The following is a 22,321-nucleotide window of genomic DNA, read 5'->3' as shown; positions in this document are numbered from 1 at the left end:
GGTATCATGATGCAGATACAGGATACCCATCGAACACCTCAGAAATTGTCTGATGTATATTGGGTAATGCCCAACCCGCGGACCTACATAAACTTATTCCATGCTGTTCCATTCCTGACGCCGAGGAGGCTACGGTCCGTCACTTCCACCAGGATTTTAGACGTGCTATCAGTTATCAATAAAAACAGCTGGAGAACATTCGGAGAACATAACGAAGTCATGAACACCGCCCTAGTAATATTCTTGTAAAATCATGCACACGCCGTCGCGAAGAGGCAAAGGGTGGCTTGCAGTCGTCTGCAATGGCCCGTTGGCCTTTAGCTTTCACCTAAAGAGCGTGCCAGTGAGATCGGATAAAGAAATCTGAAGAGGAGACTTCGTGCTTATGAGTACAAAACAAATGACGCCATTGTTTTGAGAACGAACACTAGTGGGTGATGCATAATGAAGGACGTAATACATTGTTCAGATAATTTGTTATCGGATAGAAAACAGAACGAGTGCCAAGGAAGGAAAACATACGCAGTACGAAGTGGCACGCAGCACAGGATTAGGTTGGGCGATGTGATTGGAATATAGATCTGTGAATGAACAAGATGCAACGTCAGCTGGTTAGTGCGTAGCATCGTTAAAATTTCGGTATACTCGCCTTTAGGCGGAGCACCGGGTGCGTGTTTGCGCTCGTTTCCTTGTGCGTCGCAAAAACGCTGGTGTTCTTAAGTCTGAAAAAAAACGCCAGGCCTGCGCTGAAACCGCAGCACAGTCACAGCGAAAGCTGGAAGAGCGGCGTTTCTAGAGCCCGTTGTAAGCTAGCTCACTTGGGGCTACAATACAAGTACACTAGAAAGGCACCCACTACGCATTAAATCACAATTTTTGTGAAGTTGCGAAGCACCTACTAAGCCATTATTCGTCATTCTGCGGAGAAGCGAGGCACCAGCAGCACGTCTGGAAGGCATTATGAGCACTTTGTTGACGCGGCGACTGATGACGATGAAGAATTATGGCTCAGCCCTTTGTAATGGGTTGGAATCTTTAAACGGCCCAGCAGTTATGTAATTTGCAGTGGGTGACGCCCGGTTGCTATTTCCCTCTCCCGTCATGCTGTATAACATACGTTGCCGTGGGAGAGAGACAGGGTGGGGTGAAGAACTTTACTGAGACCCCAAGTAAATGGATCATGCGCTTATGAGATTCTTTGGCAACCAATACAAATGCACTTGCGAGGAACCCACTACGCTCTAAATCATTGTAATTTTACTGAGACCCCGAGGAAATGGATCATGCCCTGATGGGCTTCATTGGCAACCAATACAAGTGCACTTGCGAGGAACCCACTGCGCTCTAAATCATTGTAATTTATCTGAGACCCCGAGGAAATGGATCATGCGCTTATGTGCTTCCTTGGCAACCACTACAAGTGCACTTGCGAGAAACCCACTACGCTATAAATCCTTGTAATGTTTGAGAAGTAGGGCAGCTGGCACTGGGCCATTTTTCGTCATTCTACGAAGAGCCGTGGTACCTGCTAAACGCATGTAAGGCATTATGCGCACTTTGTTGATGCTGTGCCTGACGACGATGAAGAATTATGGCAGAGTCCTTTGTAATGGGTTGGAAGCATTCAACAACCTACTCATTGCGCAATTAGCATTTTGTGACGCCTGGTTACAGAATTCGCGTTGTGCGACGCGTTGCGCGACGCTTGGTGCTTATTTTACTCTCTACCACGCTATATTGCATATGCTAAGGTGGTTCCCTCCCGACATGAAGTCTGTATAGGACCTTTTTGCATAGCAGTTCCAAGCACCGGAATGGCTCAGCGGTTGAATACTGGGCTCCCACGCAGAGGGCCCAGGTTCGAACCTCGTTCCATCCTGGAGTTTTTTTCTTATTTCGTTTTTTTTTTCTTATTTCGAGCGATACTGGTTACGGACACCGGCGGCGGCGGCGGCGGCGGCAGCGGCGGCGGCGGACAACTACGGCGCCAAAAACGGCCGGTGAAATGATCTCATAACAGCTTTCGCTGTAAAACGGTGTGTAGCTCGGCGCGTATGAGAGGTGATGTGTTATCTTTGAGAGCCATAGCTGCCTTCGTTCATAAGGAAACAACGCTACCAAGTAAGGTGAGGATGAGCACATGTAGGTTATCGAAAGAGATGATTTTGTTCCTACTCTCAGTCTAATTGTTCCGAACATGGGACTGCGAAGAACGTATAGGTTTCAGTATCTCTGCACAGAAGACAGCGTCGCACCTTTAGGGGGTGGCATATGTTGTGAAAGAAATGAGAAAGACAATTCCGGTCTACTATGCTTCTCTTGCAAATTTTGAGTTGTCGTATTGCTGCGATGTCGTATTTGGAGGAAAACGAACCATCGGAACCCCAAGTTGGTCATCTGCTATTCCTGCGAAAACCTCGCTTTTAGCCTTTACATGTAGCACGTAGGTTTTGCTTTCCTAGTATGGGCGCGGTATCAACGAGGCTTCACGGACGCCATTTGACGGCGGATAAAAGCGGCGATATAACGCAGGCCATCACGTACACCGCCGCCGTCGTCAGTGATATAGGCGTCGCGCCGTACAACATCAGCCTTCCGTCTTGGCGCGAAGGGATAAGATAACGGCAGCCGCTCAGAAGAAAAGGCGGTCAGCGCGAGCGATTACGACAGCGGGCGACATCGCCGCTAGTAGGTGCCACGTTTGACGTCGTATGTGCGCGCAAATCCAACGGAAGAGTTTCGTTTTCTATCTGTTACGTATTCTTTCACGCACGTGGCATCTCCTTTGAAGATATACAGCCTTTGGTGCAGCCGGTCTGACTACTGCGCCAGCTTCGACGTTGCATCTTTGAAGCAGAGGGACAGAGGGTGACGTATGCAGCCGCCTGTTTCAACAACAACGGCTACCGACGCAAAGTTTGTGCTTTCTTGTGTGCTGCGCTGCTCTGTGAGCCACCGAGTACCTCTCGAAAGTGCGTCAAGGGACCAGTGGCGATTACAGCGCGAAAGTTCGGACCCTTCTGCGACGTGTCTCAGCGCATGTTGACAACGAGCTCCGCGCGCTGGAATACGTTTACGCATTGTGCACACCAGCCGTAAATTCATTCAAGCGGTAACGAAGATCGTAGCATAGCACGTAAAAACAATAATTTAGGGAAGCTATGAGGAAGTGATGCGGAAAAGGAAGAACGTTAGCGGCTTTGTATCCCTGGCAGGGAAGCGGCTCTGTAAAGCTCTCCGGTATAATCCGTGCCTCAATCGTCGCAAGGATGTGGTGCCTCTGAAGCGAGAAGCCTACATCTAACTTGCGTATCGGCAACGTGTGTGAGTGTGGATATATCGACTGCTGACCGCATACGACGTTGGCATGGCTCCCGTAGCGCGATGCCTTCTTCTCACGACGAACGTTACTCTGTGGGTGAGTGTGTGCAAATGTGAATACATTTCTTTGTGCTCAGTGTAGACCAAGTATCGTTTACAACTTAGCGTCGAAATGTTGCAAGTAAATTGCGTGACACTGAAACGCTTTTTTACGGCATATAAGTTATGCAGGTTCTACGCAATGCGAAGACCATCGTCAGCGTCTATTGCAGGACCAACGGTCTCCGATTCACCCTACCTTATTCCGTTTGACTGCGGTGAACTTGTTAATTTCATTGCCCCACCCCGTTTCCCTAGAATCCATCCCGTCGCTCTCACTGACCACCGCTTGTCGGTGCTGCGCAGGGGCGTAGCCAAAAATGTTTTTCGGGGGGGGGGGGTTCAACCATACTTTATGTATGTTCGTGCGTGCGTTTGTATGTGCGTGTGTATATATACGCAAGCCAAACTGAAAAATTTCGGGGGGGGGGGGGGTTGAACCCCCCCTCAACCCCCCTCAGGCTACGCCCCTGGTACTGAGCATAACGTAGCCCGCCTAGGTTCACTCTTTCGCTCAGTATCAACTACAGGATATTGGCTATTAATGTTCGTTCTCCGATGCATTTGGCTCTGTCCCGGTCGGTTAATGCTACGTCTATCATATCATTTTGCCTTCGATAGCATGCGCGCTGCCTGGTCCTTAACCTTTTCTTGACTTTCCTTGTTATCATCGAAGTTTCAAGCCTGTATGTTAGTACTGGTAATATCCAATAATTGTACACTTTTCGCTTTTAAAACAGCGGCAAGTTGCCTGTCGTGATTTCGGAGCGTCTGTCGTAAGCGCTCGAGCCCATGCTTATTCTTCGGTGGATTTCCTTTTCATGAGTAGGATCCCCTGTTAGCAATTGACACAGATACATAATACAGCAATAAAGCGGAGAAGACCCTGTGCGGAAGATGGAAGAGGAAGACGAAGAGCCGTCCTGCGATTGCGAGTGGTAGCGTGCTGTAACAGTCATTACAGTGCCTTGCCAGACCTTCAACCTTTTTCATTAACTACTATAAACCCAGTCACAATACTCTTCTGAGAGTGTAAATGCCGGTCGCTAAATTCGTCAATGTTAGCGCCAGTGTGACGTCAAGAACTTCAAAGTTGTTTTGCGTACTTTGGCCGCATTAGTTCAATGAAACTTTCTTAAACTTGCTATGTTAATGCTTAGGGTCACCTAAAACACAATGTAAATTATTTTTAGCGAGAAGCGATTACGTAGGCGCTAGTGGGCGCCATCAAAATCTATGACGTCACGGTAAACTGGTGCGGGATCTTAATGGTGGCGTCGCCCCTTGTATTTTCTTTTTGCGCGTTTTCTCGCTTATCAAACGTCTTCTTGCCTTTAGAGTGGTGCTTTCTGCATCGTGAAATTGTAATATGCTAATGCGAGAAATTTTTTTTCTCATTAGTGCCCTTTTAAATCAGCGCACAGACACAAGAGACCTGAAAGAAGACAACACGTCCCTAGAGTGCAATTAAGTTCGACTCCTTGAGGCATGAACTCCGACAGACTTTTGTAAATGTTTCAAATTCATATAAGTCTATTCTAAGGCGCTCATTATTCAGTCGCGAGAAAGATAACGTCGTAGTGAGTTGATTTGCGGATTTTTTATCAATTATAATTAGGGTGTAATTACATAGATGTTTTCTTATTGACAAGTAATTCTGGCAGTACGTTTGCACATAAAAACGAAATGTGAGCCTCCAAGTAAATACGTACTTTATTGGTTGTATTCTTTTCGAGCAAACAAATTATGCTGACCTAGCTGCCGGATCGCAGCACGTATAAAATGGCAGTGTCATCAGCAGTGATATTGTATGCTGCAATACCGAGCACGTTGAAGTTAAATGGAGGCACGTTGGATATGCAGGAGGCTAAGTTCATCCAAAGTTCAATGTCCCTTGCTTGTTCTCGGCCAGCAGTGGACAAAAGTGGTAAGGATAAGTGCACAGTTGAGGACACCGTGCCAAAAGGGGCCAGTGGAAGAAAACGAAAACAAAGTGACAGTCGCTTCAGCTAACGCTTAGGAGAGCACTAAGCGAAAGCATTTGCTCTCACGTGCTACGTGACGCCAGCACGCAAAGAAAGAAGGTCCCACACTCGCCGTCATGGCTATAGGAGCGGCTCTGACTAACACTTCCAGGGTTTGCATGCACTTAAGTATCCGATAAAGTCGATGAGAGGACGACCGCCGCCGTAGCTCAATTGGTAGGGCATCGGGTGCGTTATATGAAAGTTGCAGGTTCAGTCCCTGCCGGCGGCGAGTTGCCTTTTCGTCCACTTTACTTTCTTCACGTCTGTAGCACAATTATTACAATACACTTGAAACGGTACAAGCAACGTGCCTATGCCTTTATTGGCTTTGTTGACTGCTGGTTTTCATTAAGGTTCTGTCAAACAAAGAAACGAGCCCTCAAAATTCTCTTCTTTTGCTCTCATTGAAGCGCACCGTCGATTACATCGTTACTTCCTATTGCTTGTTCTCTTTCGGTCGCCTATACACTACCACTGGTTCTGCATGCTGAGACTCGGTTTTTGATATGTTAATTCACATTGGATAGACCTTTAATTTCCTTTAACATTTGGTTTTCTGTTATTTCACAGTTGCTGCACTTTGACTGACTTTAAGTCGTTTGTGATCAAGCTTTTATTCACGGTAATCCACCTGCGATTCTCAGTAATGTACATTTGGTTCAGCCTGTGCATTAATTACCTGTTACAATCACTTGGGATACCTCCCTCCACTTCGAGCCTTTCTGCATCTCACCCGGTGTTGCACTGCCTCCGAGATCGGCCCACTTAAATTTTCGCGAATCCCAGCCACATTTTCGATAGAGGCGAAAATGCTAGAGGCCCGTGTACTTATATGTAGGTGCACATTAAATAACCCCAGGTGGTCAAAATTTCCCGAGCCCTCCACCACGGCGACCCTCATTGTGGTTATGGAACGTTAAACTCCAGCAAATATTAAGTTTTTATACTCGTGAGCTATGTAGGGCTTTCGCCTTAGTAAAAATAATGGAACATCATGTGGTGAACGCTGAGGTGTTCAGCGTTCAATTTGTAGGTTAAGGTCTCTCTTTGCAATAAAACTCCATATCGGTAACATGCGCATCGAGTCAATGAAACCAATCACTGTGCGCTTATGACAACGCATCCGCGCAGGTCAACGGCATGCTCATATTTTCGAGTAAGCAAATTCCTTATCTTGTAGAGTGCACGCTTATCACCTAGTCTTTTTATGTGGCAGGCCTCAATAGCTCTGCGTGTCTCTTTTTGTGTGTGACAAAATAATATTGTCTCGAAACACTGCTTTGCATCGCCGGTTTTTGCCGCGCTGAACCGTATACAATGGACAACAGGGGCGTACCAGGGGGGGAGGGGGGGTTGGGAGGGTTCAAACACTCCCCCCCCCCCGAAATTTGTATATATACACGTGCACGTACAAACACATGCACTAACACACATAAAGTATGGTTGAACTCCCCCCGAAAAAAATTTCTAGCAACGCCCCTGATGGACAAATTTATTCTGTTTTCACGTCCCGCACATACTCGTTTAATTTCAGAAGAAAGCGGCTTCGACGTTTACTGTTACAGAAGTTAATACGTTAAATAAAATAAACATACCACACCGACTTTGTAGGTAACGAACCGAGATGTGTGATTGATCGTAAACTGTCCTTTTTTTTTCTCATTACTGCTTCCACTGGCTTTATCGCTAATCAAAGTTCCCGCTTTTTTGTAGCTGGGGAGAGAAAAAGGTTGCATTCGGGCCAGCATGGCAAGAAATGAGCCTGTGGAGCAGTGTCCAAGGTACATGATATTTTTTTTTAACGCGATAGCGTTAGAGAGCTCATTTCGCAGAAATTCCGCCGTCAGCGTCGATGATGGCGTCGTTTGTGAGCGAAAAACCGAGAAAGATGCAAATAAAATAAACAATAAAAAATCTTCAGTCCAATTGAGGATCGAACCCGGGCCGTTTGCGCGGCACGCATGTGTGCTACCACGAAGCTATGATATTACTTGCAACTGCTTCGGAAAAAAACACTACATAAATGCCATGTAGTGGAAGGAGTCTCCTTAACGCATTTTGTTCGGCAGGTGTCACGACGAAAATGAGCCCATTCGGCGATTTGTAGGTGCATTGTCGAGGCCATCAAACTACGTTTTTTTGCGCGACGCCATGCATCGAAAAAAGCCGGGATAGTGCACCCATCGCCGCTAAAAACACACACAAACTTGCAAACAGCTCCAAAAATGGACAACTATGTCCATCTAGCGGAAAACATATCAAGCCAACGCCTGCTTTCTAGAGGAGGCGTTGATCAAGCAAACAGCAAACATTAGATAATGTGCTGCCATCTGTGAGGCACTGTGAGAAACATGTCTCGACTACAGCAGGGAAGTGCTTTAGATCGAAAACCTGTACCATTACCATAGGTACATCGCGCGCGCGCGTGTGTGTGTGTGTGTCTGTGTGCGTGTAACAACACACCTTAATAAGTATGCAGTTAGTGGTTGAAGTGCGCACTAGGGGCCGGATTTCGCTATCGTGTTCAACTCTGAAAGGCGAAGCTTAAGGGTCCCCCAATTTTTTTTTCACAAAGCAATGAGGTTCTTGCGTGGCCTGTTGTAATCTGCAGAGAGTGACAGTGTGTTTACCGTTGTTACCACGTGAGTGAATGAGCATATATATTGACGACGACGACGAAAGATAAAGTTAGCTGAAAGTTTGCGCTCTTCCGTGTCTTCTGCGTCCTTGTCTATAGCTCGCGCGTATCAATCTTTTTCTTGCAAAAATTCAAGGCCTCTTTAAAGCGCTCCAAGGTGCCATGGTTTTTTTCACAAAGCAAAGAAAACACACATGGAGTTGTCGAGGCGGTTCACATAAGAAGAATTGATAAATGTTCTAGTAGGCCCTCGCGTTCTCTACAAGATAAGGAATTCTCTTACTCGAAACCCGCCCAGATGCAATTTCCTGAGTGCACAGTGATTGGTTTTGTTGACTTCGTGGCCCGTATATGGTTTTTTGGCGAGGAGGGATATTGACGTGCGAATTACACATAACTGAGACTGCACGACATGGCGACGAAAGTTATCGCAGCCTGAGCATGTGTTGGTTCGGTTCGACCGCCGTGCAATTGCTCAAACGTTCTGTATTTATTATTAACAGAAATAGAAATGCTGCAGTGGTTGGCTTCAGGAAGAACAAGAAGTGATTGAGACGCCGCGTTTGTAAACAAAACAAAGCGGATGTTCACCACGAGCTGCACCTCATAGCTGGGCCTTGTTACGCTGGTCTGCGCGACCCACCTTTCATATTCACCGGCCTAACGATTCACTCCGCGTAGACAGTAGCGCTGACGGTTCGTTCTCAAAACGTCAAGTTGGGCGCGTTGGTAATTAAACATACTTTTTTTTCGATATGGACAGCGCGACCCGGACATAGACAAGAGGCACACAGGACAAGTGCTCTTGTGCTCTTGTATATTGTCTTGTCTATGTCCCCGTTCCATAGCGCTCGTCTCTTCCGCATCATGTATGAACCATCTTGCCAAAACACAAGTCTTGCGACCCGGGCGTTCGTTCTCCTTCGCAGTCGGTCATCACATGTCTCCTCGGCGACCCTCTTCAAAACTTGTCATTGCTCCCACGGCGCCATTTCTTGATACTTCAAAGTGCGACTGACCGCACTACATCATCAAATAACACGTCCTCTTTGGTCGAGCGAACCGCACTATCACTTGAACGGCATAAATACTTCGCTGACTGACCCCTCACTGACTGACCCTCCATCGCCGCGCGCCTGTATCGCCTGTATCGGCTGGTCGCTGGGTTCGGGAAGGTTTTACATGATTCGTCTGTGCGTAGCGCAGCAAAAACTAGGGAAAGGGCTTGATCCTTCTCACCGATTCGTCTGCGGAATCAGACGGCGCCGCTTTGATTTCTCGAAGTCTCCCGATCATTCGCGGGCGTTGGCTGTCTCGGCGGTGTCTTATGCGGAGAGGGTAAGGGGCGCGCTTTCGGCGCCTTTTAATACTTGTTTTAGATGCGAAGCATCTCTTGCTCGGGGGTATGTCCCGCGGCCTTGGCCTGGGCGTCCGCACTCACGCTACGCATGAGCAACTCTCCTCCTTCCCTCTCTCCAACAGCTGCGCGTTACTCTCTCCACTTCTCTCCCAGCACCTGCTTGCGCTTCTCCTGCGTTCTCGCTTCTGCTCTCGGGGCGCATGCGCTACTCTCCTCCTCTACTCTCCTCTCGTTCAAGCGGGTAGAGCGCTGCGCGCGTTGTTCAGCGCTTGCTTCGGTTGACTCCTCTGAAATGCGGGCTCGACATGCCGAAATTCTCTCCTGCGCAACGCCGCGTTGAGCGCCAGCGCATGCACGTCCCCTCCCCCTCTCTCTCCCCTCCTACGCTGCTCCCCTCTCGCGCGCCTGTCGAACGCGTTCTCCGCTCGCCCTGTGAGAGTTAACGGCCGGGCTAGAGGGAAGACACGACGCGCGTAGTGTTCCTCTTCGCGTTCCACGACGCGAGGTCGGTAACATGCCCAACGAACGCCAACGGAACGCGATCGTGCAAGTGTTCCGGCTTCGCATCGCCTCATGGTCCCCTTTAGCGGGAGATGGTGTAATTTTTTTTCGATGCGCGCGCCCTCTTGCGCACGAACCGTCGGCGCCGGGTTTTCATGCCGTCGTTTGAAATCGGCGACGCGCACCAACTCGCCCAGATCAAAGTCTTACAGCTTAGTTAGCGCTCGTTTGTGACAAACACCGTGCACAAGTTCACTTTCGTAGAGGCCCGCGCCTTTCCTGCAGCTGCCAGCGCAGAATTAGTTGTCTGGCACCAAAACGAAGGGGAAATCGCAGCCGCGAACTTCATTCATCCCCTCACAGCAAAGCTATGCAAAGCATTGTCGTCTGCGCGGCTTCCCGCACGTACTGTCGCCGGCGCCCGCTAGGTGGCTATCAGTGGCGCCTCTATAGACGGTGCACTAGGCGCATACTACTGGCAGTGCTCATGTACGCACAAACTACACCGCTTCAGGTATTTGAGAAATGATGAACAGGACCCCATGTCACCTATGACCAAGCCTGAACAGCAGTAACCTTCGACTAACTATATACATCAAACATGTAACACATCCGTACAAGTGGAGCTTTAGATCAATGTAACTCTGTTAGATTACAAAAGCGAGAGTTTCAGCAGTGGTCAAACAAAGGATGTGTTGGAGACCAATGTTTCCACCAACCATGGGACATGGAACGACGGGACATGGCGTCGGCAGCTAACCCTCTTGAAATTAACACGCCAAGGATGACATGGTGCCTCTTTGAGATAGGTAGGTTCCCCTCTATCGAAACGTCGGCCAGCCTGTTTGTGACATCTATCCCTGTTCGTTGAACTTAACCGTACCATATGGAGCGCAATAGGTCCATCTCACCGCGAGTTGCACTGCGCCACCTCTGCCGCAGTGCATGCCGGTACTTGTAGTAGTCGGCATGTTTAGCAGTGTATAGCTGGTGCGTTGGCGAGCTGCAGTAATAAGCTTTAGTGACTTTATTTAGATAAATCGCGATGGTTGGACTCACGTTGAAACCATCCCGGGATATGGATACTTTGAAAACAAAGCGTGACGCTGTGAGGATGGGCAAAAACCAGGACGTGACAAGGCTGGCGAACGCAATAAAGAGCGACAGAGGTCTCAGCTTGACCGGTTTCTTCAAGGCGAAGATCCACAAGGATATGTGCCCGTTCCGGGTAATCTAGGCCGCTCTCTTCCACAGTTATTGTATGTGCTTCCTGTTGAGGACCCTTCCATTGTTCGTAGTCCCGAGACACTACCACTTACATTCACGTTTCAAACATACACGCGCTTAGGTAGGCTGCCTTGAAGAAGAAACGACCGCTTGTCGAAACGTTCGCTCCAGCGACACCCCGTGTTCAAGCATTTCTCGTCTCTTCAAGATTCCATGTTGTCCCTGAACCTATGCCTTACTTTCAAGATGGCCGCCCTGTGAAGAGAAACGCATTTTCTGTGGGCTTAAAGGACTTGTATTATTCGCTCCCTGTTGCATCGGTTTTGTGGAGCTGTCGCGGAAGGCATCGATTCGTTTAGGCCTACTCACTCCCAGAACTCTTGTGGCACCGGCATCGCAGCTCCATGGGCATCTTGGCGTTGTACTTGAGGTCTACTTTTGTCGAGTTCCAAGATGAGCTGCATATTCAGAAAGATGGCGTATTAATAGGTACATGCTTGGCGCCAGTCTTGACGACCTTGTGGTAGGAACTGGCTGATTCGAAGTGCGTGGTCGATTGCGCGTGTGCGTCTTCTGATTGCCAGAAGCGCGAGAGACGATGAGCGTGCGCGGGTGAGTCGGCCATAGCTCTAGCTTTAACTGCCTGGGCGGGACCCGCGTTTCCGACTAAGTGTGCGGTAACCGAAGACTTGTGCCCTGGGTCCTGTGCGCAATGGGCGTCCACGTGTTCATGCGCGGCCGAGCCGTGTCCGGGGCCGCTACTGTGCTGGGCGACTTTCCAGACCACGTGGTGCCGGGCCTTCGTCCCGACACACGCCTGGACCTTCGGTGACAGCATCGCCGCGCGGCCGACGGGCCGTGAGTGTGCCGTCGCTGCGCCGATAGACACTACCCACTAGACGTAGTTTGAAGTGTGTGTTATGTGTATGTGCTTGTGCAACGTGCTCCTCAGTTCCGTCCCGTGTCCACATGTTTCCGTGAGACCTTCTTCCGTGAGACATCACAATTTTGCACAAGCACATACACATAACACACACCAGTCTACGTCTTGTGGGTAGTGTCTATCGGCGAAGCGACGGCACACTCACAGACCTGCTGTTGGCTAGAAGGGACAGAGAGCTTGTGGAATTCGTGCGAGACGCTAGCGTCGTTCGAATCTTCCATCCCGTGGACGATTTCCTTCTGATTTTCAAAAAGACAGGCTGTGATAACAAGGGGATAGATTGCCTTTTTCACTTAATTGCATAGGTCATGACTGGCTTCACCAAGCCAGTCATATATGGTGAGTTTACGCCCCCCGTTTCACAAGGGTCTTCCTCCATATTCGTCTGCCCATTCAAAGACATCGAAACGGAGAGTGACAACTCCTCTTTTTAGAAATGCTTTAATGAGGCCATGTGCGCGTGAAAAGGGGCGCAACTTCAAGTCGTCGCAGGTTAAGCGGGTGCGATCAGAGAGCTTCCAGGAATTTTCGCTCCGCATGCAGAAACGCTTGCACAGGAAATGCAAATTGGACGAACAGCGCGCTCTGTTACCGAAGGCATGCAGAATACCACCGTCATACTATATTTTCACAACATTTCCCATCACATCAAGAAGATTGTTGGAAGGGCCGGGAGGCGGGTTGTTTTCTCGGCCCCGAACAAACAGCACGTTTATGCAGGCTGGTCAACCCAGGCGATGCGACGACCGGAAAGTAAAAGAAGCGCCTCACGAGATTTGTGGAATGCCGCAGCGACGTTGTGCACAATGCCCCTCTGTTCTGTGGTCTCTCGTACATTGGACAGAGAAGGCATTGCATCAATGGCATTGATGCAATGCCTTCTCTGCCAACTCTCCCGATAAGCCCGGGAGACTTCCGATGTCTGACCTATCTTCCCGATTGTATGATCGCGGCCATAAATCCAATAAACTGCCTCAATACAATTACGGAAAAAAACTACAGTAAAAGAAAAACCGGTGATTAAAACAAGACGAACTTATTTATAGGACGCACCAAAGAAATGGAAACGTCCACGAAGCTCGAAAGGTTCGCTGGCTCTTTCCTGTCGTCCGTCGGGCTCTCCCCCTTTTACCAGAAACACGCACACACCCCAGCCGCTGATACTGGGGGGCACGTCCCTCCTTTTATGACCCAGTTCAGAGAAGGCACAGTAACACTAGGCAGGCTGGAATTCTTCTATAGTAACAGTGTGTCAGTCAGGCCGCATGCCTGGTTCGAATGTTCCAAGGCCGCGAGCGCAGGGGCCGTATGATGGACAATTTTGTTGACCGATCACAGGCGTCGCCCGAAGCATTTCTTTTTCTGCAAGGTAAAAACGGCAGCGATGGTAACAAAACCTAGCATGGCATATGGGCGTTGGCAGCTCTTATTCAAGTACCGTCCTCTGCAGTTTCGAAGCGGTGAAGGCCTACACCGACGATACGAAGCGCCGCCGCTTATGCACCACTTTGCGCGTGCCGCCACCATCCATCCTTTGTGCGGCCGGAAATATTCAGCCGTTCACGACATTTCCGTGACGCTAGCGCAGCCGTTAGACTTTTGCAAACGGCATGCGGCGAGTGGCTGTTCTGCGGATGCGCCTCTAACCTGTATGTTTCACGGCGACCATTTCATCCCCATGTTTGAAGCATCGCCATGATCCAAGTCCTGCGTTGACAGCATAGTGTGCTATCATGAGCAATATGAGCTGAAATACCGAAATCATGCATATTTAAGGATTACTTGTAATGTACTCATATGGACGTCATGTATTGATTTGCAAGAGATAACTTTCCACTCGAGCATTTAGAACACTTCTGTGCCTGTCACCTGCGCTTTCCCGCTATGACCTTTAAAAGGTAATTTCAGTATTCCAGCCCATATTGCTCACCACTGTACGTGAGATGTGTTGCTTTGACAAAAAAAAAAAGAAGCACAAAAAAGCTTTCCTTTCGTCCCTTCGGTTTGTTTCCTTCCCCTTTGTATAGCGTGGCTTTGTACTCGCGGTGAGCTCTGCGCAGTTTAGCCTGCTCACGGGAAACTCGACAGAGAACAAGGAGTGACCTGGAGAATACTTCGCGCAAGGACGTATCCACAAAGGACACTTTTCTACGCCACATAATAGTGCCTTGACACAGCTAACACCCTGTACCACATGGGAATACCGAAACAACGCAAAAATTTTAGGCTATGCAGAATAAACTGCTGAACAAAATCGAGAACAAAATCCAGAAGATCAGTTGAACTTACTGCAGAGATCACAGAATCATGAGGGCCACAGAGTCCTGGTGTCGGCTACAAGCCGTGTTTACCAGGAATAAGGTCACCCAGGTAATGAGGAAACAAAAGAAACATACATGCGCCTGGTCACAAGACAGAATTTACTTCTTAGCGTGTACGCAATCAATCCCACATTTCCGTCAGGCGCTATATTTGCCGTGTATTCTTCGTACATACTAGCACTTGCCTTTGAATGTTAACTTGATTGTTCAAGTGAGCATGACTTCCGTGAGTGCAGGCATACCAACGCCTGGACGTTTTCTTTTGTTCTACACAGACCGTGGGTGCAGTGCTGCTTTCGGCCGGTCTGGTGGCACTACTGCGGCCCGAATTGGAGGTATCTCGCGCCCTGCTGGACGATGACAGCGGCCGGCCGCCGGCTGAGGTCGCCGGCTTCTACATCGTTTCCGGTTGCATGCTACTGCTGATTGCCACGCTCGGTTGCGGCGGCTCGTGTGGAGAGCGTTATGGATGGATGGTGGTGGTACGTCTTTACGAATGTTGACGCGAATGCTCACCACGTTTATGGATTGTGTCTACTCCAAATTCGCCGTGCTTTCTGTGGCATTTTTTTAAATCCATGAACTAGGATGCGTACAGAATATCGACAGCACCTTACACGAAATCAGATATACACCGAATTTACAAAAATAGTTTCATATCACATCAGACATCACTGTGCATGTCGGAGTGGTAACCCTTAGTAGATATGTAGCGCGTATATCTTGATGCGAGGTAACACAAAAAGAGTTGCAGCCCGTTTTGGCGAGGATAATCACCTTGTTCTGATTATTGAACAGGGAGGCTTGATATTTTACTCAGTCCACAGCTGCATTCCAATGCGTTCGACTGGGCTATGCTAGCAATTATTTACTACTCACAAAACAAAATTAGTACAAAGAAAACACTTCACGTCATATTCAAGCAGCGTTAGCCTGGTTATCTCGGGGGAAGAGGTATCTCGTTCACTACAGGCACACCTATTGTACTTTCGTTCATAGTGTTAGAGTTTAACACTAATGTGCCTTACAAAGAAACGGACACATATATGAAGTTACTTTCGTTGGTGCTGCATTGGAAAGAGCTAGTTTTATTTATGAACCTAACCTAAAGGAGTGATGACGCAAAGCTTTGAAGGCGATATAACTTGTGAGATTGGCCTGCCCACTTGTGGGGACACGTGTGTCGGTGGGACACGCTGAGGTTAACGCGAGTTCAGCAAGGAAGAATTTTGTAGAGAATGTGTGCTCCATACGTGATGTGTGCTGATTTCAAGTTGAACCTCCTACGTAGAACAACGTATTCGAAGAGAGGGTGACATTTCCAGTCATATTTCTATATTATGATGCATTGTAGAGTGTAAATAAGAAAGTAACGGTGTCCACCGCGGCGGTTTAGCGGTTACGGTGCTCGGCTGCTGACCCGAAGGTCGCGGGTTCGATCCCGACTGCGGCGGCCGCATTTCGATGGAGGCAAAATGGTAAATGCGCGTGTACTGTGTGATGTTAAAGAGCATTAGATGGTCAAAATTTCCGGAGCCCTCCACTACGGCGTCCCTCATAATCATATCGTGGTTTTTGGGGCGTAAAAACCCAGATACTACAAGAAAGGTAAGTGTGGCGCTGTGGTCATCGAATTCGGCTACGGAGCGGTAGCAGTGACGGTGGAACAGAGGTTCGACTAATACTCACCGTGGCCACATTTTTCAGTAATAGTTAAAAAAAATAACGTTATTTCTGTAACATTTTTCAGCTTTTCTGCCACGTTTTGATAACGTCTGGTTCGCCCACTTAGCCAAGCAATGCTCTCTCATTAAAGAGTAGAAACTCGCTTCCTGCTCCGTTCTCAGCAGAAAGTTGCAAGTCGCTCTGGATGACGCTCACCCTGCGGGGAATTGGCAGTGTCTGATGGAATAATCTATTAGCACTTCAGAAGCTCGGTGTCACGTCGCCCGAGCAGAAACGTCATACATGACGTCGTTGGAAGAGTGGCACGCCACTGTCGACCGTGGCTCTGACAGTGGTGATGCTGGCGAAATACTGAGGACAACGAAGCGCCCGGCGTAGGTTACTGGTCCCCGAGTGACACGGGCGAACCACTGACACTGGCCGAATGGCGATGCTTATGTAACGCGAGGCACAACCTTGCCTTTCGTTCAAACTGTACGGCGGTGCTATGGCGTCATGTTCAGGTCACGTGACATCCAAGCTCTCGAGGTGCAAATAGACTGTCCCACGTGAGACCACCAGACTTGGATATAAAGGGCCCACCTTTATGTGCCATTCTAAATTGAAATGTGTGACACAGTAGATGTAGCGATATGCGCGCAGCTCCTAAGAACTGTGGATTTGTGCGATGCGTTGCATAATTTTAGCATGTTTGACCAGGAAAGGAGAACCGATGCCGGAGACTAAGATGTGTAGACGCTGACTCACTTCCGGGCAGTGAGACTCACTGACGCGTTTCTGTTTCCTTCTGCACTATCAACTAGCTGAGGTGGCGACGCAGGCCATTTAGTGTTGTATTACATCTGGTCTCAGAACCACTAGAAAAGAAAGATGGACTCGCCATCCCCCGCCCGCAAAAGTGGATGTCCAGCGAAACTGTTAAAGACCACCACTAAAACTTTTGCAGGCTTAGACAAGAGCTCATTTATCAGATAGTTCTGATTCAGCAACTTGCGTGTTCCTGCCGCATTATCTGCTTGACGACATGCGCCACCCAAACTAGACGGGTGCGGAAAGGTGTATTTTGAAGCATTATTTATTTAGAACACCCACATTATTTGCGATTGTTATTATTTGGGAAGGAGTGCTTGAAGCCTGCTTATCTCCGCCCCTGTTTAGGCCGGTATCGCACCAGGTCCAGTGTCGGCCCACTCTCACCTTTCTTTGTTTTCGTGTGTGAGGAAGACGCCGCGAAAAATTTCGCCCAATTAGAGGACGCCAGCTTCGCTGGAAAATTGTAACCGCTTATTTTCTCCGCTTTTGTTAAGATAACGCTTCGGTTATGACAACGACTTTCTTCCAATCAAATGGAAACGGATATGTAACATTTTCTCTTTGTCTCTCTCGCAGTACGTGAGCGTGGTGTCGCTGGTGACTGCAGCACTGGTGGTCTATCTGGGACTGCAACTAAACGCTTGCATCAAGGAAAGAGTGCGTGCCCGTTTTTGTGTCCACTCAATGCTACCCGGTGTTCCTGGCGTGGCGTACGCCTTGGCTCGACTTCTCGCGTTTCAATTGCTTTACGTGAAGGCGTCTAGATTTATGCACAATTTAGCATTCAGTTCAATGAAAGAGGTGTGACTCTGCAGACACTCTCTCATTTTGAACTGAACCATTTGAATAGTGTTTGCTTCCCAAAGTTGTCACGGTGTCATGTACGAGGGCTTGCCGCTACAGTACAACTACTTGTTTTACTTCAAAGTCGGCATGATAGCAAGCATCAATCAAGCGCCAATCACTTTTGGGCCAAAGCTTGGTGACAGTGTTGAAGAGGTCGGTTATTATGGTGGAAGCCGGGATTTCCCTTTACTGTTAGACAGACGAATAGTGTGACTTTAAGTGGAACCATAGCACAGGCTGAGGCGCACGAAAAATGTTGAAAAGCACAACTGTGTGGTTTCGCATGGGGACTAAGCGATTGATGCTTGTGATGATTGTGTGTGTGTGTGTGTGTGTGTGTGTGTGTGTGTGTGTGTGTGTGTGTGTGTGTGTGTGTGTGTGTGCACTGCAGATGTTGGTGCTCTGGATTATTCTACTTAGGCAACGCCATGTTGTGAGCGCATGAATGCAATGAAAGAGGTGTGACTCTGCAGACACTCTCTCATTTTGAACTGAACCATTTGAATAGTGTTTGCTTCCCAAAGTTGTCACGGTGTCATGTACGAGGGCTTGCCGCTACAGTACAACTACTTGTTTTACTTCAAAGTCGGCATGATAGCAAGCATCAATCAAGCGCCAATCACTTTTGGGCCAAAGCTTGGTGACAGTGTTGAAGAGGTCGGTTATTATGGTGGAAGCCGGGATTTCCCTTTACTGTTAGACAGACGAATAGTGTGACTTTAAGTGGAACCATAGCACAGGCTGAGGCGCACGAAAAATGTTGAAAAGCACAACTGTGTGGTTTCGCATGGGGACTAAGCGAGGACAAGTATTACTACTAATATTATTTAGATGAAAACGAGATCGTCATAATCCTCTCCTTGTCGAACCAATTTATTGAACTGCTGGCTTATTCGACGACTCCTTTCCATCGTCTGACCACCCGTTTAATGAAGCCGTCAGTACGTTCCTTCATCCAGTACCAATATAGGACTAAATATTTCTTGGTCTTCACGGTGTTTTACAGGCACATAAGTATGTTTACTTTGAACCGCCGCTCATACAACTATTCGTGACAAGAAGCATACGCTTGAGCAGCATACAGGTTTTAAAACCGACGGTGCTGCGTTATGTTTACAAGCGCCACTTCTCTACATTTCCAGGTGTTACCTGTCAGGTAACCTGTTACCAGGTTACCTGTGGCCGTCCGTGTGATTCTTTGCGCTTTTGTTCTGAGTTATGCACTACGAACTAGCCCATCAGTCTGTCTTTTTGAATTTCCAGGTGTGCACCAAAAACTTTGACGTGAACAATCGGCGACACTGGAGTATTTTGGTGCAGTCATTGGCCGTGTTCGTTCTGGTAAGTGCATACGTTTTTGCGCGCATATGGGTACCACTGAAGACAGCATCTCGTGCATTGCGATATACTGTAGTACGTTGTTGGCATGCGCTCACAACATGGCGTTGCCTAAGTAGAATAATCCAGAGCACCACATCTGCAGTTATACCGCAAAATCTGAATATTCTCACAACGAAGCTAGAACACAGACACAGACAAACACACACACACACACACACACACACACACACACACACACACACACACACACACACACACACACACACACACACACACACACACACACACACACACACACACACACACACTTTACTAATACAGCTTTCTAGAGCAGTGCAGACGATTACGTGGCTGTACCCTTCGCGAGAACTCAGCTTGCATATAGACATAAATGCCACATTACCCGAAAAGTGGTGGGGACCTCTTGTAGAGACAAAAAAATATGTGTTAGCCGAACGTCAGTCGGTTTGCATGACAAGCACGTTTCCGTTCTGAAGCAGATATTATACCCTTAGCATGTCACATGTACCTGTGTGCCTGTTTATACTTATGTAAATGAATCGATAAAACCTTCAGTCACAAGACGGCGGCTGTGGTGCTTCTCGCTCTTTCTCTCCGTTGTGGTTTTTGCGCTTTTGCACTTCAAGATGAAAGATCGGAGTGAAGCCATTCGTACACAGGCATACTTACTCGCCGTCATTCTCTTTGCAGCTGGTGACTTTAACCCTGGCCACGACGGTGTGCTGCAAGGCTAGGGCCCGCCGGGGCTACCTGGCCGTACCGCTCTGATATCTTCCTGTGGAGCGCCAATCACTGTGACCAAAATTCGCACCCGCATACAGTGATGTGCGAAGTAGTGGTAATTTACGGCAGCTGCCCCGCTAAGCGCCCGCTGTCATTTGGTAGGGACTTTCGCAGCAACTTTCGCAGGCCCCTTTCTGCTTTGTTGCAACTGACCCTGTTCTCGAAGAAAATGGAACGTGAGCATCCAAGCACACTTGTAGAAGTATCTAGCTAATCCCTTATATGCTTAGAATTACTGTATAGCATGTATTCCAGTTATGTGCACAGAGAAGGTCCCAGAGACGATCGCTTTCAGAGAGATCATCGCTCACCGAGCTGCCACCTTGGTACTGCTTGCGGAACGTTTGAAAGGGCCCTGCAACACAAAGGAACTTATTGCCTCACGAATCGAACGCCGCAAAAATTTTTAGAATCCGCACAGTACGAGCGGAGTTACAAAGGTATGTCGCACGCTGTAATTGCTTTATCTCTTCTCTCGCCCCGACGAAAGCACTGGAAGCTAAGCGGGGGCGGGGGGAGGGAGGGATGGCAGTGAGGAAGAAGGTACGTCACACGCGCCTCCTGACTTTGAGCGCATTTTCTTTTTCCTTTCTTTGAACGCGTGGCGTGCTTTCAGTGCGATCGCGCGCGAGTGGCGGCCTCTTGCGGCCAATTGCGTGGAACTTGCCTGTGACGCCGTAAGCATCATTTTTTGTCCTGAGAAAAGGAAGCACTTTTTAGCTGACTGCGAATTTATTGTAAATCCCAGGCCGCGTGCTGCGCTATAATATTTGGCTCGCGTGTCCTCGGGAACCTCGACTACCGATCGGCATAGCTTTGTGACCGCTGAAAAAGTGTTGCAGGGTCCCTTGAAGTCAGACATGCTGAGAAAGGTGGAAGCCGTAGTGTGTGCTGAATAATGTCGTACCTATATGCCTACACTCATCCACGGGAATAAATGAAATAGACACGACCGAAACTGGAGTGCCTTTTGCATCATTAAGCCATTTGCTACTCAGCCTATTAAATTTTCGTTGTTTCCTTTTGTTCTCTTTTGCTTTTTTCAAACTCGCTAGAAGGAACACGTCCACATTTTACGGGAGTAGCCAGGATTCATTCTAGAAGAAGGGCACACTGTTCACTATGTTTTGTGGTGTCGGACGAGGAAGGATTTTCTGAACACTTCGACGAAGAATCAGGAAAAGAAGTTTATATTTCAGACTAGCAAGGCGTGAAAAGAGAAAGGGGGAAGAATAACAAAGCTGAGCATCACGCTTCACGAGAATTATAGACGCGGAAGTCCGTCCTAAACAAATTATTGAGGTACCGGCTACACTACCACCCGAAAACTCCTAGTACGTATAGTTCAGGAAAAAAAAGCAGCTGTACCACAATTTGGTGCACTGTCATCTCGGCTTGGTGTGCTTGTCGGAGCGAGCGAGGGCAGAGTTGGCGCCGTTGCTGCGGCTTGAACCAGCGCCAACACGCCGATGCGTTACCGTGTGCTGGCGCCATTGTATAGCGCGTCGCGGTAAGCCCGGCCATGACTGGCGGCAACTCCCGCGGACCAGGCCCAGGCATGACCCACGCAGAAATACTCGCCCACGACAGCCCCCAGCAACTGCACCCTGGCAGGAACCGCTCAGCAGGCCTCGTCTTTGGAACTGGAACCGCCCACTGGAGCTCGATCTGCTAGGCACGTCCTGGACCAACGCCTGCCACAGGAACGACGTCAGGAGCTCTTCATCTCGAGCGGCGCACCGCTTCCGCTGCCTTCGTGCCTTCGCTCGTCGAGCTCCTCCGCACATAGACGTCAGACTCTGGAGTTTCCAAGACGTGTGGCGCCACCTGTCGGAGAAGTATTGAGTAGTGCATAGACCGACTCCCTCGCACAGTTTGCTATGGGACCAGGTGCAACTAGCGAGTGCGAAACAACGTTTGAGCTTAATATCGCGTGTGTTTGCACATTTAACACACAGAACGAAAGCTGTGAATTGCTCTCCGCTAGTCGGACGCGCCACCGTACCGTCGTGAAGTGCTTGCTGGATCACTCGCCAGAACGACGGCGAAAACAGCAGCAGACGAGACCCCTCCGCACGCTACGAAGAAACGCCGCAAAAGACGCACTGTTGCGTTGTGAATTGCCATGGACGTAAAAGACTAAATAACAACGTTCAGTTTTACCGATTTCCATAGTTGTCGTACGAAGAAGAAAGGCGAGAGCGCTGGATATGGGATGTTGCGAGCGTGTTCGGTAAGCGAAGTACCCGCGTTCTCCACAGCCGGTCGCATGAGAAAGTGTGATAATGTTGCTCTGCTGTTGTTTTGCGTAGCCCTGATAGAGAACCGTGGTAACCTTGACTATGAAGCTCACCAGAGGCTCTGACCGCGGTGCTTGTAGTGTAACACGAAGTG

General features: G+C 48.7%; 1 protein-coding gene across 2 annotated transcripts; it reads left to right on the top strand.

Moving 5' to 3' along the window:
* Positions 1-2,603: 2,603 nt before the first annotated feature.
* On the top strand, positions 2,604-20,436 carry LOC119381461 (uncharacterized). 2 transcript variants are annotated; one of them, XM_037649267.2, is made up of 6 exons: positions 2,604-3,136; positions 3,216-3,418; positions 14,713-14,919; positions 17,513-17,593; positions 19,046-19,123; positions 19,835-20,436. In XM_037649267.2, exons 2-6 carry the CDS (start codon positions 3,368-3,370, stop codon positions 19,910-19,912), a joined length of 495 nt encoding a protein of 164 aa, XP_037505195.1. In that variant the 5' UTR covers positions 2,604-3,136; positions 3,216-3,367; the 3' UTR covers positions 19,913-20,436. The 2 variants fall into 2 exon arrangements, with proteins under 2 accessions (XP_037505195.1, XP_037505194.1); XM_037649266.2 differs by having other exon boundaries at positions 2,604-3,418.
* Positions 20,437-22,321: the final 1,885 nt, after the last annotated feature.

This window comes from Rhipicephalus sanguineus, chromosome 2 (genome assembly GCF_013339695.2).
Source record: "Rhipicephalus sanguineus isolate Rsan-2018 chromosome 2, BIME_Rsan_1.4, whole genome shotgun sequence".
Lineage (NCBI taxonomy): Eukaryota > Metazoa > Arthropoda > Arachnida > Ixodida > Ixodidae > Rhipicephalus > Rhipicephalus sanguineus.
Note: the sequence above shows the minus strand (reverse complement) of the source record. Positions and strands in the feature narration are given on the sequence as shown.

What these genes read in the sequence shown, in the direction of transcription:
- LOC119381461 (XM_037649267.2), top strand. Translation starts at nt 3,368, where the DNA reads ATGGCTCCCGTAGCGCGATGCCTTCTTCTCACGACGAACGTTACTCTG. An exon ending in CGACGAACGTTACTCTGTGG is followed by an intron (nt 3,419 to 14,712) that starts GTGAGTGTGTGC and finishes TGTTCTACACAG; the next exon opens with ACCGTGGGTGCAGTGCTGCT. An exon ending in CATTGGCCGTGTTCGTTCTG is followed by an intron (nt 19,124 to 19,834) that starts GTAAGTGCATAC and finishes TTCTCTTTGCAG; the next exon opens with CTGGTGACTTTAACCCTGGC.